Source organism: Caretta caretta, chromosome 2, assembly GCF_965140235.1.
Source record: "Caretta caretta isolate rCarCar2 chromosome 2, rCarCar1.hap1, whole genome shotgun sequence".
Classification (NCBI taxonomy): domain Eukaryota; kingdom Metazoa; phylum Chordata; order Testudines; family Cheloniidae; genus Caretta; species Caretta caretta.
In genome coordinates, this window is record NC_134207.1 from 86,876,470 (window position 1) to 86,895,000 (window position 18,531).

At 38.9% G+C, this 18,531-nt stretch overlaps 1 protein-coding gene across 37 annotated transcripts in view; it reads right to left on the reverse strand.

Annotated features, from left to right (window-relative positions):
- The window catches only part of EPB41L3 (erythrocyte membrane protein band 4.1 like 3), a 201,841-nt gene that overhangs the window by 48,572 nt on the left and 134,738 nt on the right, over nt 1-18,531 (reverse strand). For all 37 annotated transcript variants that reach the window (XM_048840333.2, XM_048840325.2, XM_048840355.2 and 34 more), the window contains 3 exons: nt 7,053-7,157; nt 4,655-4,697; nt 10-85 (listed from right to left, as the gene is read on the reverse strand). In XM_048840333.2, coding sequence (XP_048696290.1) covers nt 10-85; nt 4,655-4,697; nt 7,053-7,157 — 224 coding nt within the window. The remainder of the gene's footprint in view (nt 1-9; nt 86-4,654; nt 4,698-7,052; nt 7,158-18,531) is intronic.

Consider the following 18,531-nt stretch of genomic DNA (forward strand, 5'->3'; position numbering starts at 1 on the left):
TTCAAATACCTGGTAATATCTTCAGACAGCTGAGAAGGATCTGGAGGGTAAAATTTCACATTAAAGGAGAACTGCCAAGCACCACCTGAAAAAAACCCACAAGTTCAGTGAAACTGCCTACACAAGTAAAAATGAAGATGTTCACACTGTTAAGTTACTAGCGATCTAAAAGATAAATTAGGAAATATTCCAGTCAAATACTCAGTAATGACAGTATTTATATTCTTCTTCTTGTATGCAATATTAAGATACCTTCCTGCTTTTCACAGTTACAGTTTTAGGCCTACAGTTCTTTTCTTGCACAGTGAACCGTCATTTATTTCTAATGCTCTGAAAATTTAGCAAGAAAAGAGTCTGTTTACTGAGATTAGATATATTAAAAAGTAGCCTATAGAAATAAAATAAAAAGAAAACAAAACGTGGAGATAAGCATTGGAAACACCACAGGCTAAAAATGAAAATGAGCTTTAAATATGTGACCACAATTATGTGCAAAATAGATAATTCTATCTGTCTATAAACCCCCATTCAGCAGTGTCTGACTGCTGTCTTAGCACACACTCTGTCTCTTTAGCTGGCATAAATTATCATATAGACAAAATTGCAAGGACAAATTTAGAGGCCATTACTGAAAAAAAATGGACCCAAATTTTTAACACTAGGGAAACATTAGTAATTGTAGTACTTTAGATAACTCATGTCAGTCACCAATTTAGGTCACAGGCAATAACTTTACACATCTTATAAGACATTTTTAATAGGACCTTACTTTTCAGTACTATAGATAAAAAAAATACCAAGAACATTCCAAAAAAGTAGGGAAAATTTAAGGGGATAAGGATTCCTAGAAGATAAAACGGATGTCTCATGTTTAATAAATGGCACAGGTAAAAAAGCCAAATGCTTGGCTAACTAGCAAAACCAACAAACAACAAAACAACCAACCTTCTCCCCCACTTCTGGTACAGCCTACCAGCAACCAAGATTCTGTTGCATAATTACTTAGCTCTTCACCTATACTACTCCTACAGAGACCCTCTATTAGTTGATCACCCCCCTACACGCAATCAATATGTGAGGTGACATTACTGCGGGAATTGAGAAATGGACATCAAGATGCTTCTATTTTCTAAAATATGGTAACCTATTAAAATACAGCACTGAACTGAAAAATACACTTTAAAAAATATGCCCAACAGACTTGTATAGGGATAGCTCAGTGGTTTGAGCATCAGTGGTTTGAGCATTGGCCTGCTAAACCCAGGGTTGTGAGTTCAACCCTTGAGGGGCCATTTAGCGATCTGGGGCAAAAACTGGGGATTGGTCCTGCTTTGAGCAGGGGGTTGGACTAGATGACATCCTGAGGTCCCTTCCAACCCTGATATTCTATAATGATGGTTACAGATTTTTTGTGGCTACTATGTGAAAAAGAACTCCTCTTTATAAACTCTACAAAGTACTCTTTCATGCTAGCACAACTAAATAGGTATTTTGCACTGTCTAAATTGTGATGAACATATGTTTTGAAGGTGTGTCAACTTCTACTACTGGATGTTATGCTGGATAGAAGAGTGGAAGTGTTAATGTTGACTATATTGCAAATGCTACTTTTAAATTGCCTTAAAATTCCATAAGTTTTCTTGATCATGTATTTGGGACTGTTTGTTTAGGGCCTACAATGAGATCTGTGTGGTTCATTACTTGCCTTATGCAGAAGGCCCCATTGACTTCAGGGCCTTCAGATCTTTAGCCGTACAGATCTCATTGCAGGATCAGCGGCCTTAATTTATTGAATCTATCTGAGAGCACAGATTGCGTATGCTAAAAGAGGATGAAATTTAATACTGAGGAAGATAGTCCCAAATCCTCTGTGAAATTTTTGGATACACGCCCTCTTTTGAGAAAGAGGAGAGAAGATCCCTTTGACAAACAAGAAATAAATTTAAATCCGTATTGTGTGCCTTGGGAGTACGATTCTGTAAGAAAAAAAAAAAAGTATAACAGGCCTGATTCTCCTCCGCTTATGCTGGTTTCAATCAAGAATAACTCTATTGAAGTCAATGCTTTTAAACTGGTGTGAGGAGAATCAGACCCAGAAACTCTGTAAACAGTGTTGGCCAAATTCTTTTCTCAAATACTGGCTTGGATTTCCTCCTGTCTGCAGTGGAACTGAGAACTCTTAAAAGCAGAAATTTGTCCTATATTCTCATTAGTATTCAATATGATTATGGTTTTAATCATTCATGAAATATATAACTTGTAAGATAGTTTTATTATTCCAAAGTTATTATCCGAACCAAGCAAATTAACACTGTCATCTATGACAACTCTAACTGTTCCCAGTGTCAACCGTAGGACTAGACGTTCCTGCCCTGGTTAGTCTCTTACTGTCACAATCTTTCATTGCCTAGCTCTTAGATATGACACACATTAAAAATATTGCCATCAACTGTAAGTAGTTGGACTCCTTTAATTGCATCAAAGATCTACATAACTTATCAAAGTCTACAGCACTTTCTTTTCCTGTGATAACTTTTCAGTATCCTATTAAAAATAACACAATGGAACACAGATTTTAATTATTTTTCATTACACATCATTTTTAGATAGTATATATAACATCTAGGATAGTTTGGAAAAGGTGAAGTTAAAGTATTTTTCGTAATGATTAAGGGAAATTTTCCACACAAAGTTTAAATTAAACCTTTGAATCTTGAAATCGCATCCTACTATTTTAGGGCCTGATCCTAGAAACACAAACTACCAGATGTAATTGCTTGTAACTGCTAGGATGCTGAACGTGATTATTTATAAGGTGTGTGGAGGAGAATAGTGAAGTTTTCTTGCCAAAATAAAAATCACATTTATTAACATTACAAAGAGCTATTGGAGGAAAAGAAAGGCAGGTCACTTTTTGAGCCTAGCAGCCTTGACACAGGGTCCCTTCAAGACATTTTTGGATTACTAACACAGCATACAGCTAAATTTAACAACTGAGCCTTTTAAAATATTCACATGAAGCAGCAAATTGATTCTCCTTGTGAAGCAGTAAATCATCGTAGGAACAAAGTTCATGTTATTGGAGAAATGCAGGAACGAGATAAAAATGTTTTGGGTAGAGGGATATCTGTACTAACACAGTTACGTGTTTTGGTATGCGAGACCAGCAGTTCTCCCAGACATGACCCAAATGACAGTAATTCAAAGAAAACAATTTATATCTTGTGACCCAGGCCCCAAAGATTATATTGCTTAATGCTCAGTTTAGACTTTTCCTTCTCTGTAAATATCAAGTTGTTTTTAGCAATGAGACATTTATATTTCATGATCCTGACCAACTGATTGATTTTGTTAGAGGGTAAAAAGAAGATGAAGAAAAACGTCCAACAATTCTTCTACAGACTCAGAAACAGACCTGAATAAATAATATGAAACTTAACATTTGAGATGGGGCTTCATGATAAAAATGATGTTTTCTCTTGAAGAGAAAGTGCAGTATTCATGGAGACATCTCCAACTACCTGTGGCTCCCTGCATGCCTTCCCCATACAGTACCAGTCCTTGAGGCTAGGGAGGGTGAGGTTGGAGCTCAGGCCTGCAAGTGATTGGTAGGTTTGCACCCCACTGGTCATTCTAACTGGTAACTCAGGCCCAAGGGGTGAGGGCATTTAAAGAACCACATGCTTGGGTAAGGAATATTCCTGCTCCACAGGCTGCCAGCCAGAGAGCTTCTCCTGCAGTGATCCACCCCTACACACTATAACTGCCTGGACTGGAATCTCCCACTGAGGCAATATGTTATTTATGGCTCAGTTGAGTGGAGTTCAATTGTCTTTGTCCTCCACTCTTTTTGGGTCTCTGTGCCTTACAGCAAGTTAGACAGATTGTCACATTTGGAGTCAGGTTGTCCTCCACTTCCCTGCTTGATCCAGCAGAGTCCTGATATAATTATAAACATGTGTTTTGGTGTAGGCAGATGATGTAGGTGGATGGGTAGCAATCTGTTATGGTGAGAAGTATTTATGATGTTTTTTGGCTCTTTTAAGGGGGATATTATTTTTAATGTCCGAAAGGCCCCCAGAGCCCTGGACGAGATAATAGCAGGTATATGGTGTGGGGCACTTCCAGTGAAGTGTCTAATTTCTCTCAGAAGGAGATGGCCATGGAGAGAGAGTGGATCTTTTTTGGGTAACCATTAGTTTGCTTGGTGGATTTATTTGTTGGGCAACAAATTAATAGTTAAGTACCAGGTTAACTTGGTTCATAAATGAAGTTGCATCTGGAGGCCTTAAACCATAAATGTTGTGTCAGTGTGCTTAGTAGGGTTCTACCTGGATGGCGATCTTTCAGTTGTTACTGCTGCTTTATATAAAGTCACTTAGATTGGCAATATGTTCTCTCAAATTGGGAAAGTGTGTTAATGTGAAATTCCTTGTATGAGTATGTAAGACTTTTCTCACACCATTTATTACATGCAAACAATGTGGAATGCCAGGGAACGCAGCATTTCCAACTGTATACAAAGCAGTGTAAAGTTATTTTTCAATCAATGTTTTAATTTTGTTCAAAAGTATTTCATATTATCAACACTGCTCTCCATATTAAAACATTTCCCAGATCTCCTCACACAGACACATGATTAATTACAACTTACTTCGGATCTGCTTTTTGATTTCCTTTGCAGGGTCCAACCAGTTCTGAAAAGACATTTTTTTTTAATTTGACTAAAAATACAGTGAAAATTATTTTTAAACATTGATATTAATAGCACTGAAATGAGACAAAATAATGTTAAATGTGTTCAGTGGCCTTTTAAAAACTCAGCAACAGATGCCATGTTTGTTGGCTAAATTAACTTCTTGCTCCATCTCTCTCCTTTGGAATACTGTCACTACAGCAATTATTTTACGTTAACACATTTATTTGATTCCTTAGAGGGTTTCGTTGTTGTCGTAAGAACTTCTTAGACCACAGGAACCTGCAGATTAGCTTAGAACACAGGCATCCTGTGACAGCATGTCCACTGACCTTTCATTAACACACCAGGAGGCTCTTGTTTGCTTAAACCTTGAAAGGCTGGAGGGACTGAAGAGTCTGGCCCTGCTTAGGTACATAAAGAGGAGGAAGGGGACATGAGCCTCTCCTCTATTTGTGCCCCAGTGGAGGAATCAGGCTCTAATCCATTGAGGAGTGCAGATACTGTCTCTTGCTAGAATTTCTACCAGTGCTAGCTACCCAAAAGGGTGAGGTGGCCTGTGCAGTGCCATCATCAGCAGAGCTTGTGAGGTGTATGAGAGAACTGTACAATACAGCTGTTGAAAGGATGGGGGAACTGCCACTGCAGTGCATCCTCTCTGGCAGTCAAGGAGGAATTATGGCTGCATCACAATTCCACTTGGGATATCTTACTTCAGCATAGTATCGCTAACCATTTCAGCAGGCAGCATGGTTTAAAATCCACAGTCTGGACTGCTTTGTACCTGTTTTTCTCTCTCAGATATTGGGAGGTTATGTCCCTGGCCTTCAGCATTGTCTTAACCAACACAAATTAATATTTAATATGCATATAGTTCATAACAAAAACAGTCTGTTAATCCCCTAGGAAAAATTCCACTTTCTCCAAGGAAAGATAAACAAATATAGTAAAACCCAAAACCAAACAAACCCCAGAACAACCCTTGCACCTAACCCCCTCCCACCCCAGCCCTTAAGCTGGCAGCGGCCCAGAATCAATTAGTCAGTACTCCAAGGTATGAGGCTACAAGAGTATAATATGCCACTATAATTAACCTCAGGGTTTCTTTTTAAAGCCCTGTTTTCACATACTTGTAACTCAGGTAACTCAGATGGAAAAATGTGATGTGAATTCTTATACATCATAAAGATCTTCAGCCTGGAAGACGTTTTTTCTGTGTTGTGTGTGGGTGGGGTGGGGGGGAAGGGAGATGAACAAGCTGTTTTTACATTGTAAAATATAAAAATATATGTAGAAATAAAAAATTAACTATTGCTCTGAGACTATCATGTACCTGTTTTTAAAATTAATTATTGACTTATTCTAGCCACTGTTATGAAGTAACTTGAGATCTATAAATGTTAAACATCATTATTATTAATTATCTGACAGGATCTCTAAATACACACTTATTTTGGCCCCACTTCAGGAAAGCATGACTGTTCAGGGAAGTACTTAAGCACATGCTTACCTTGAGCTTTAACTTAAAGTACATACTTAAATGCTTTCTTGAATCAAGATGTGACCAAGGACCTGCTTAATTCCTTTTTGCATCAGTACCAAAATCCTCATTTTAAAAAGTCCACAAATATAGAAAGCAAGGGTTCTCACTAAGACAGAAAACCACCACATACCTATATGAAAACCTGTTAGGGGACTCTTTTATAATATACATTTTAACCAAGACATATCAAAAGGGAGTTAACAAAATACTTTAAAGAAACATTTAGAGGGTTCTCTGATGCTCCTGAGTGTACAATGTACATGTTGTATGGATCTTAGATCATCGTATCCCAGTAGTAATTGAGCAATAATGCTCAGGTAAAGATAACGTGAGTCTTGAAAGGGAATTAGCAGTAATAGTGAATCAACTTCTGCCTGTCTGTGTCACAACCTTAACATTAAATAAACCGTTTTTAGTGTTAAATATATTTATGGATGTAAATCTGACTTTCAAGGCAGTATTGGAACAAACCATACTAGAAAGGGAAAAGCTACACGATTAACTTCTCTTACATCATAAATAACCAAGGTAGAAGAAAGACAGGAGAATATTGTTCCTGTTCTTGGGAGGCACAAACAATTAAAATGGCATTTCATAGATGACATTAAATAAGGATGCATCCTTTGGGAGGAAAAACTAAAACATCAGTTCTGGATTGTAGGTAACTGATCACCAGGAAAAAAAATCTGATGGCTGCATTTCTTATCCCATGCAAACTCAAGATCAATGCCAGTTAGCAAGATTCCAGTACTGCTGATTTTCTTTCTACTTCCTTTTAAATCAAGAAAACCCTAACTGAAGTGTCTTTTTTACCTTTTGGTTTTCCATGTCTCTGTACGTTAGCCCAAAGTAGTCTTTTTCCAAAAGATTCAGATGCTCACATACTTTGTCAAACAATATTTGACCTCTGGAACGTTTCTATGGAAAACAAAAGAACAATTTCATCAATTTCAAGGTACAGCAACATTTACATAAACCCTCTTGAGCATAATAAAGTTACGAAACCAATACTGATTTATCTTAACCTACACACCTTTCAAAAACCATTGATTTGGAACTGTACAAAATCTGCTGAACGGGGCTAATTTGCCTCCTGCAAAAATTCAGGTCTCAATGTGGAGTTAAAAATAAATCAATAGATGTAACATTCAAGGGGTAGCTTAGAAGGTTTCTTCTATCTCACCAATACTGGCACTTAATATATTCTGAGCTTATACTGCAGTAGAACTATAGCCTTCTCTATATGCAACAGTAGTAACAAACATTGGTCCCAAATACGCACCTAAGTGGGTTTGAAACCTGTGGATGATGGAGCAAAGGCATTTGTGTGGATTGAAGTCCCCTCACCCCCTTCCCCCCCATGAAGTCCTTCTTTTATGTTTACACAGGGGGGGGAGGGGCTGATCCTGCACCCACAAAATTCAACAGAAAAACTCCAATTACCATCATTGGGAGCTGGACTGGGTTAAGAAAGTGAAAGAGCAGGATTCTCCAGAATCCCACTGACATTTCTCAGCCCAGACCTCCCCTATGAGAGGATAGTTAGTTTTGTATGCTCATTTAGGACCCGGCTATCTGCTAAGATTGTACCAGTTGTGGTGATGGTTTTGTTATATGAGCATATGCCCCTGACAAAGTACCAGTAGATTGAGTCCAAGAGAGCCATGAGTTTATAGCAACTTTCAAAAGCTGTAATTCTGAGCCAGATAAAACTGGTGACCTGGAGGCGAACAGTTTCTATTAATAAACTAACAGCTGAAGTAAAACTGTTACAATAGTGAGTGATATTACAGTTCAACATGCAACACTGCTAGGAGCACGAAACCTAAGTCAATCAATTCTAAGGTTTATCAATGAGTATTTTATTTATCAATGAATATTTAAGCTGTATTACGCTGCGTGAGAGCCAGATTCTCGGAGGCACTGAAGTGTCCCCTGTAAACTGTTGAGCACCTGCACTTCCCATTGAGACTAATGGGAGTGGTAAATATTCCACACATAGCAGGAGATGCTCAGCAAATTTTGGGCTGGATGTTAAGAACTCAAATTATTTCCTACTCTAAGCGTAAGTTTACAAGGCAAAAGACCCCTTTTTATAATCTGCCTGTGTGGCAATGCAATACTCGTTAGTTATGCCTTGTTATGTTATTTAGTCATATCTAAAGTTCATACTACACAGAATTCAAGCAGCATGCTGACCATCATTTCATCATGTGTTACATATCCCCCAAAGCTAGACCCTTTGCAGAATCTTCTTATATTAAGCATGAATACCTCTGTTTCTTTGATTCTGTGTGTATATATACACACATATATATGCACACACAACTTTTTAGTTTAACATAAATATAAGCGGAACAGTTTCATTATCAGTAAAATTCAACAATTATATGAGCAGAATAGTAATACTCTAGTACTTGTTGACTTTATTTCATTAGTTCATTATTTTAATGAAAATAAAGAGCACTGTAGATATTATTATTTCAGTCTACTTTGTATGACAGTAAATTGTGTTTTGAGTAACACGGAGTAAATCCATTACAGTCTGTCACTCCACGAAAGCTGGCCATTTAAAGTCTCAAACTGTTTTAGATTTGTTTTAAGTAAATCAAACAAATAAATGAATGTGAATGAATGCTATTGTGCAATTCACTGAAAAAGTGTTTGAGAAAACATTTTGGAAATGGTAAGAGTAGTTGCACATTAACAACAACAAAGTAACACTTTACACTTACTTGACATTTTCTTCTTAAGATCTCAGGGCACTTTAAAAAGGTAGGAAAAAATTATTCCTGATGGGGAAATGAGACACACAACTGCTAAAGTGACTTGTCCAAGATTCCACAGGAAATCTGCAACAGAGTAGGGCATAGACCACAGGGCCAAGCTCCATAGCTAGTGTAAATTGGCGTAACTCCATTTACTACAATGGAACTATGCCTTCCTATGCCAGCTGAGGATGTAGCCCCAGGGCATTGTACTAGTCACTTACTTTAAACACTAGATTAAATGAAGTGCTTGGCTATATAGACACTATTGCTGTAGACTTTCAAACAAATATTTATCCTCCAGCCAACAGATCCACTCTCCTAAACCCCAGAATTCAACAGATAATAGAAGTTGGCTGGTTTTCTTTTTAAGCTTTATACAGCTTTTTAATTACATCCAAAAGACAGAACCTACTACTGAGAAGAAAGGAAATCAAGACTTTCTAGCAGAAATCTGACAACTATTTGGTTTAAAACAGTAGACCACACCAGGTTTTCCCCACACTGTTGTTTTACTTTTTAATATCAATCTAAATGACGAGATCTCTGAATGGGAGTAAGTGGTGGATTTAAATCTACAAAAATCTTTGTCTTAAGAAAAATAATACGACACAACTGTTACATTTACATGTATTTGCATTATGACAGCTCAGTGTCCTGTCATTTAAGTCATGCAAAGTGTCAAGGCTGATTCCCCACTCTGGCACTTTGAGTGCAGAAGGCGGCGGCCCGCAAGGATTCTAAAAATTAATATTGGCCACTCCAAGCTAGTATTAAACTCCCAAGGTTACAGCTTTTCTCTGACCTTGGATTGGTAGATGCTGCCACCACTGAAGTGCAGAACCCCTCGGAGAGCCCAGGTAGGTGCACTTGGGAATTCTTTCCTGTGGGGTACCCCCAAACCCTTTCACCCCCCCCCTCCGGGGAAGAGCTGAGAAAAGAAAAAGAAGGAAATCAGCTGTTGTCCTCAGCTAATTAAACAACATGTGCACAAACCTCTTAAGACAAAAATCCTAATCTGTTCTTAAAAAAGGTAAATTTTATTAATAAAAAAAGAAAGAAAACATATTAGGGAACTCAGGCTATTGCTAGATTTTAAAAGAGCAATACAAGGGATAAGCACCAAGAACAGCTTTCTTGAGGTTCAGTTTAAAGGTTACAAACAAAACAAAACAAAAGCACCTGGGGTTAGCACAGAGGAATCTAGAAGCCATAAAGAAATAAAAAGAGATAAACCTAATCACGTCTTTCTAGACATTACCTGATCTATTTACATATCTGGGGTTTCAAATAAATAGTTGCTAGGTAGGATACCGAGGATTTTTCATACCTGGCCCCCAGCTTCTTACAGCACAGCTGTTGCCCTGCCCCTCTCCAGCCGGTAGAGCCACAGACAGACACTAGACAAAAGGGGAGTCTTTGTTCAATTTTAAAAAGTTCTCGCCTTCCCATTGGCTCTTTTGGCCAGACGCCCACTCACTTCCTTTTACCTATGCATCACAGTGAGACTTTTTAACCTTTGACAGGTAGAGCAATTAGAGAACAGCTACTAAGAGGGATTTTATAGCTACTGGCTGGCTGGGTGTCCATAAAAGGGAGCTACCCCCTCCCCCCTTCATTTATCACACAAGGTCAAAACTGAAGCTGTTTCAGCTGGAGGATCCATGCATTTGCAGCTTTGACAAATAGTACAGAGCAGCTGCAAGTTAAGGTGTTTTAAAGAAGACGTGTGTGAATGGAAATTGCCTTTAATGTGTAGCTCCACTGTACAATAAGCATAAAAATAAGGCAGCTAAGTACAATTAAAGACCAAATGTGATCTCTAATCACTTTTCTTACTGAAGTGTCACCCAAAAGGCCCGATCAGGGTCCCACTGTGCTCAGTGGGTATAGGTGATGAAGGTAAGAGCAAAAAGTCTGGCTAGCTGTGTGCAAAACTGGATGGTTCATGTTTTAGCTGTTATAAAATGTCCTCTACTTTCTCTAGCCCTTTTCCGTGCAGATACCCTATACTTACTCAGGAAATCTCCACAGCATTGTAGCTCCATCGGAACAGAATATGGCAAAATCAGCTTCTTGTTACTATGGCAGCTGCTAAAAAGGATGCTGTGATGAGGAGGTGGTTAAGAGAGGCGCCTTGCTGGGATGAAATTCCTACCTTCCCATCACATCAGTGCCTGTTGGTATCAGGATAGATGAGCTTCATATGTCAAACCCTTCCATTGCCGCAATCAGATCTTAACAAGTTGCTGTAAATTATCTCACACTATATGTCTGGGTACTTATATGGCCCTTGTTATACAGTCTATGAATGAGTTCTGGAAGAGGTGCTACCACCTATATCAGAGACCTCCTGCTGCAAACAGCAAGAAAAGAGAAAAGCAGACACATGCTTCCCACCCACAAGCCACAGTCAAAGAATTTGTGCAGATTTGCATAACTGTTCATATATTTGCACAAATTCCTGTGTACATTAGGGCTGGCCATAAAACAAGACCTCCATTTAATAAAAAATGTTGAGCTTTTGAAATCTGTTTTTGTTCCACACAGGAATGAAAACAAGACCTTTCAGACTTTTCTTTAAAAAAAATAAAACAAAAAAAACCAAACCCCCAGACACGAGAGAGACACACTCCAGAATAGTCAAGGGGTTATGCACTCAACCGGAATGTGGGAGACCCAGGTTCAAATCCCTGTCTGATTCAGAGTTGGGAGATGAACTTGGGTCTCCCACTGCAGGTGACTGCCCTAACTACCAGGCAGGCCGCATACCTTCACCCCTCCTCTCTTCCTCCTTGTCCCCCCATACCATGGGCCTGAGAAACCTCCCTGATGAAAACATCATTGTAACAGATACATTTCCATCAAAAGTTTCAGTGTCAACAAATTGGCATTTTCTATTGAAAAAAAACATTTCACTGATAAATTCCCAACCAGTTCTAGCACACAAACACCATTAGACGTGTGCGCCTTCCCATTTGAAAATTATACTAATGTGGGGAGATAACTGCATATATAGATAGGACACAGTGTTTTAGTTATGTGCCATGTATCAATGAACAAATAAATAAATAAAACAAACAAAACTTCCAGGCCATTATTAATTAATATTATTTTGCAGTGCCCAAAGGTGTGCTAGGCACATTACAGCAGAGATAAGACATGGTCCTGCCCCTTAAGAGGGATAACAAACAGGAGGAGAAGAGAGAGGAGGAAGGACAGTGGGTACAACAACAAGATCGCAGAGCTTCTCCGTTTATGCCATAATATTTCTAATATGATTCCTATCATCTGTTCCCTGGTGACAAGCCTTAAGAAGTAAAGTAATGGGGGAACAACTGTCTGTTAGTAAGACTCATAACTTAATTTTCTCAATGCCAAAAGTGTCAGGTCATTCTCAACAATCTGTACTGATGTGCTTAGCAGAATCAGAATGAGATCTTAAGTCCGTACACTGGAAAATCATGGATCAAAAAAGATATATTCCAATTTCCCTGTCTGCAAAAAGTTCTAGCCTCTAGAACTTTTGCTCTCTAATCCAAGAGAACACCCTAAACAATTCAAACATAACAGCACCCTCCTCAACAAATTCTCAAATGCATTTTAAACATGAAAGGGATTAAATGAGACGTGGCCATTAGAAGTCACAGAAAAATATTTGCTTAGAATTAGTTTGAGAGTGACTGAGTGAGCAAAAGAGTGTATGAGAAATCTAGATTTGGATAATATAAAGTAGGAGAGAAGTTGTGAAGTAAAAAGGTAACTCTTCAGAATTGTAGTTCCAGGTCTATTTAAAAACATACACATACTCTGCTCTCTGAATTCACACAAAACCCACAATTCTCACTGACCTGGGAACCAGAAAAGGCAGTAAATTGGTCAAGTTTCTTAGTAGAAAGGGCTAAAAGCAGTAGACTTGGCAGGTCCACACTTGTCAGTGATTCCCATATGCAAGGGAGAGGAGAAGATGTCTCTTTTCTTTGTTACCCCCTTTTCTATTCTTGGATCTGTAACTCTCCCTCTTCAAGCTCCCCCAACTGGCTTCTGCAGATCCTACCATGATAGATAGCCTACCTCTCCCACTCTGTTCCTTTTTCCTATCCTACTTCAGCAATCCCTACCCACCGCTTCACCTCCCTTCTCCCTGGTCACTCTAGCTTCCCTCCTTACCCCTCTCCAGTTCCCTCTTCTTCTCCTGACTGCTTCTCCTCTTTCTCCCATTGTTTAAGAGCATCCCCAGCAGTCACAACCCACCTGACCCTTCTCCCCTTCCCTGTCCCATGAACACACTCCCTATGTGTCTCCTAGCCACCGATTTCTTCAGCCCCACAATACCGAAAAGAAAGGCTGGAGTGAAGGGACTAACAGTATGAAAAATAATGGCATAATATCCTTGTTAGTGAAACAAATTTATATTCTCTAGATACATGTCCACTTGGAGGAAGTTATAGAGGTCTGAAATTCTCTTCAGCCTCTCATACCACAGTATTCATCCAAGCCATTACAGATACACACACACTTCCACGCCTCACATTTCAGCAATAAAATATGAGACTGAAGTAACATGTTACTCATCAGACATGAATGAGAAGCCTGAAAATTAAACACTTCAGCCTAGCATTGTATGGATAACAGGCTTACATCAGGCCAAGTATTCTCACTTGTTAACAGTAGGGTACAATTATCGACGTTTCCTAGAGCAGGGAAATAAGGAGGAAGTTTTTGTTCACTTATGCATTAAACTCATGAACTGAATTGTATTTGAGAAGATGAAAGGACATAACGTGACACAAAAGAAAAAGCTTTTGTATATTCTTTTGTTCCTTATAGATTATGCCATTCTAGTCACCAAAATAAGCATTGTGAATTATTCTCATCAAACTTACACTAGAAAAGCGTTTTTTATTATAAATCTATGAATCAATGACATCAGGGTTGAATGTTATTTGTTTAGGGTAACATCCATCTTGTGCTAGTTTCTTTCCAGGAAATTGACATGGGGACAGTGAGTATTGAACCTATCAATGCACAGGTGGCCAAGTTAAGACTTTGCAAAAGATAGATATTCTGAAGATGAGAGGTACAAGAGGCCCCCAGGAAGCTAACCAAACTTTCTGTTCTAGCTGAGAATTCTAGCAATAGTTGCTGCATTGTTAGGGCACTTAGAGTAAAACCAATTCATATTCCCTCTTCTAAAATACATGGAATCTGATCCTTCAACACGTTTCTCTTTATCCTTGTCCCACTATCTAATCTTCTTCCAGATTCTGGCTTACGCCATGGTATTGAATCTCTTTCTGGGGGAGTGAAACATGTTGAGCACAGATTCCTACTACAGTTTTTCACTCAACCCTTGTGCTACAGCAACTGGGCTGTCAAACCAAAAGTTACTGAATTGTGACAAGATCCTGCATCTTAGTGGAAGTCTACTGAGGATGGACAACAAACAGAATGGTGGTCCACTGCCTCCAGCAGTAAGAGATGCCATCGTCTCGTTGGTCATGCTGGTGCTGTGAGGATCACAGAAAATTTCTCTCTTCAAAATTTAGGAGGACTTAAGGTATAATAATGGGACTGGTGAGAGGGCAAAAATGTAGCCAGGCAAAGAGCAGATTGAGTGCCCTCTCTCAGTTGCACTGAAAAGGTCAGGCTGAGATGGCAGGGAGCTCCTAATTCTGAGAGCCAAGATGCCGCTTTAACTTCTGTCCCTGGCATAGGGCACATGGGACAGGCATGGCATAGCGTAGCGTAATGTACTCCATCATGCTCCTTTCCCTTCCTTCCCAGATACATCCCCTATGGGGTGGGGATGTGTGGCAGGTACTGGACCTGCGTCTACAAACTTTATGCCAGTGGGAAGTGCCCCAACATTGGCACAGTTAGCTTTGTCATGCCTCACCTTGTCCTTGCCCTCCTCTGGCAGTCTACTATTAGTGTGGAGAGCATGGGTCTGCATAGATGCCATCTCTGCTAGCTTTATCCCAGGGGGAAGTTCCCCTATGTCAGGGGAATTTCATGCTGGCCATTTGCATTCAGAATTCATCCCTATAAATTCACACACCATATTTGTATCTACATGTGTGTGCGTACAGTTACTTAAGAGTGAATTACTCTGACTTTTATATACCTGCTTGAGTAGTAGAGTGGCAGGCTACCCCCTTCCTCTATTTTTAATTCACTGCTTGATTACTTTCCCTTTGCAGATTTATCAGAGATAGGGTGAGCAGGTTAGGAGCACAACACAACAGTCTCATCTTCTTAGAAATTAAACCTATTACAGCGGCCAAAATGCCACGTTTTAGAGTGAAGCTATTTTTGCATGCAATGCTGCAGTCTCATGTGTATACAAAATGCTGAACAAGGACGACAAAAAACCACAGCCCACTGCAGCAGGCAAGGAATGTCTGTCTTCTGAAGGCAATTAAAAGTGATCACATTCAGCGTGAGTTCTATAGGCAAGATGGAAGCAAAGATGGAAAAAACATTACAAAAGGCTAGCTATAAATGAATTTATTTTCATCACTGGTGCCCATCTTCTCCCTGTACGATAACTACGGGGCCAGAACAAAACAGAGTTCAAACACACTCTTTCTGTTCATCGACCAAGGAGCACAGCAGTGCAAATAAATACTGTGGCTATGGGGATTAATTTTAAATTGAAAATGTGTGTGTGTGTGTGTGTGTCTCTCTCTCTCTCACACACACACTCACACGAACAGCTGGAAAGTTGCCAGTGCAGCCCTTAAGAGTCAGAATTAGCACGAGTGACTTTTAGGTTGTTTATTTCAGCACACAACTGTTATAAAAATTACAGTGGGCATGACCGCTGGAACAAAGACACAGATTTAACATCATGCAACGTTGATAGAAATAATTGGATTTTGAATGATTCTGAGGTTATCGGATTCTTATTCCTAATTAGCATTTGCACTTTCCAGTGGATCTTAACAATATAAACGTGTGCTTACTCTAATCTTGCATAGTGTAATATGTTTTGGCATGTGGCAGTACAGACCTTTTCCATTTCCTCTCATTCTTTTCAGTACAGGTCTACTGACCATTTTTTCCTCTCACAATGTGCCTTACGGAAAAGGCTAATTTTTTACCTTAACACTAATTTATAGTTTTAATCAATCCCACTGTTTTAACTGGAGTTTTGTCTGGGTAAGGAGGACAGGATTTGGCTCCATAAGTTTTGTAGATTTTCTTATACACTTTCATTTTTGCATTGCAAAAAATCACATGGTAGCCTCTTCACGATCTTTTTGCTAATCAAAAAGAGAAATGGAAAAAGAGTGTGTGTGTGTGTTGCAATATTGCTGTGCTCCTGTTGGGCCCATAATATTAGATGGGCAAGTTTGGTGAGAGAATATCTTTTATTGGACCAACTTCTGTTGGTGAAAGAGACAAGCTCACAAGCTACACAGAGCTGAGACCGGGAGAAGAGTTCTGTGTGGCTGGAAAGCTCATCTCTTTCACCAACAGAAGTTGGTCTAATAAAAGATATGACCTCACCCACCTTCTCTCTCTGGTACACACACCCACCCATCCACCCCATCTCCCCCGTGCTTCACCTTCCACAATTAACCTTGTAGCAGAAACAAGCATAAATCCTTAGCTGGTTGTCAGAAATACTCTGTATTTGGTGTAGTGAACATTCCCTCCCCTTCCCCTAGTGGAAAGATTTTATTTTCTATAGTAGGTCACTCTCTGAACTGTTGATTTCCATGACAGTCTAATGTCAATACAATTGCACTCGTTCCTTCCTCGTACTTCGGAGGTCTTATACAAAAACTGGGACCAATCCTGAAAAACCTAGTCTTTACTCTCATGATTAGTTATACCAAAGTCAGTGGAACTAGTCACATACAGACAAGTCTTCAGGATCAGGGTAATCACTGTAGTATTATCTGAGTGCCTCCCAAATATTTAAAAATTGAAACAACAATACTCCCTTCTTTCCCACACTGTAGAAGAACTATCTTGATGAGTTTACATTTTTTGTTTGCTGTGTGTGTGTATTTATATATATATAGCGCTATGAAAACTGAATTTTGCATTTAGTTTCAAATGCAATGAAGCCAGCAATCATTCATATCTCTTTGGGAATTAGCTCCCTTTTCTAATCAGAGGTGTCTAACCTGTGGTCTTAAATTTGGACCCTCAAGGGTAACTAGTTCATAATCAAATACAAATATTCTTCTTAACATAAAGAGGGGTAGCATGGGGGAAAAAAGTACGTGAAAATGAGATAAAACCTACTTCTCCCATGTCCTTACTGTTTTCCTACTTTCCCCCCCATGTTGGGGAAATCCCCATCAAGAGATCTGTGGATTATTTCCATTCCACTTGTATCATCTAAAGAGTGCAAAGATCCACTCAAGATCCATCTCTTGTGAAAGTTCTGTCTCCCACATGTATAAGCTTTCCCCTGTTGGTCAACATAGTTGTCGAGAGGTATTCTGGTCATGGAGACTTGGTGTGATCTCTCAGATTGCTATGGCCAATGAATCCCATGGAGAGCTTTGAATATTAGGGCAGAGACCCTGAACTGGATTCTGCACTCATGTGTATTACATATACATATAGAATGCCTACACAATTCAGCACATTGTTAAAGGAAAACAGTTATTTTCTTACTCCCAGTAACGCCCTCATATTTTCAAATATTAACATTTATTTAAATCAAATGAGAGCAAAAGCCAATTTTAACAAACGGGCCCCTTGCCTGATCCTTAAGCTTGCAAATACATAGTTTACAGATTAAGGCACAGAATTTTTAAAAGCACCAATGTGACTGAACTGTTGAATTAGGTTCCTAAGTCTCTTAGGTGCTTTGTGAAAATGTTCCCTGAGGGGTACCTAAACTCCAAATTTGAGATACCTGGAAAATACAACATTCTGATAGAAATATCCTGTGGATTATGTGAAACATTTTATAAATAGCTCACTACTCAGTCACCAAAATATTAAAATCCAAGAAATCATGCTAATGTTCTACCATAAACTGGTAAAGCCTACTAAATCAAAATTCAGATTGCCATCTTGAAAAGTCTGATGCAGTCATGTATACCTTTACACGTGAGTAACACACTGAAGTATATAAGGAATGAGCAGCCTGTCTCTTTCTACTGCAACTATTGTCCTTTCAGTTTCATAATCAAACAGATATGCAGACTACTGTAAATAAATGTTTATGCAGACATGTGCTTCTCTTGGACCAGCATAAAATTCTAAGCTCAGTTTACAACCAGTTACACAGCATGTAGAAAGAACTTTCTGCCAATCTTTCAGGCTCCTAATCTGAAAATATTCCTCATAAAATGAGAGAGAAAGAGAGAGAATAAACATAATCAGTTTTATGGTAGTTAAAAATGAACATTAATTTTTCAAGTAAATATATTAACTATAGTTATCACTAATTGTGCACTCAAGAATTTTGATGGTAAATCCACTGGTAGATGTTGAAAAGTGCACATCAGAATGAAATCTATTGACTGGACAGTATTTAACTGGGCATGAGA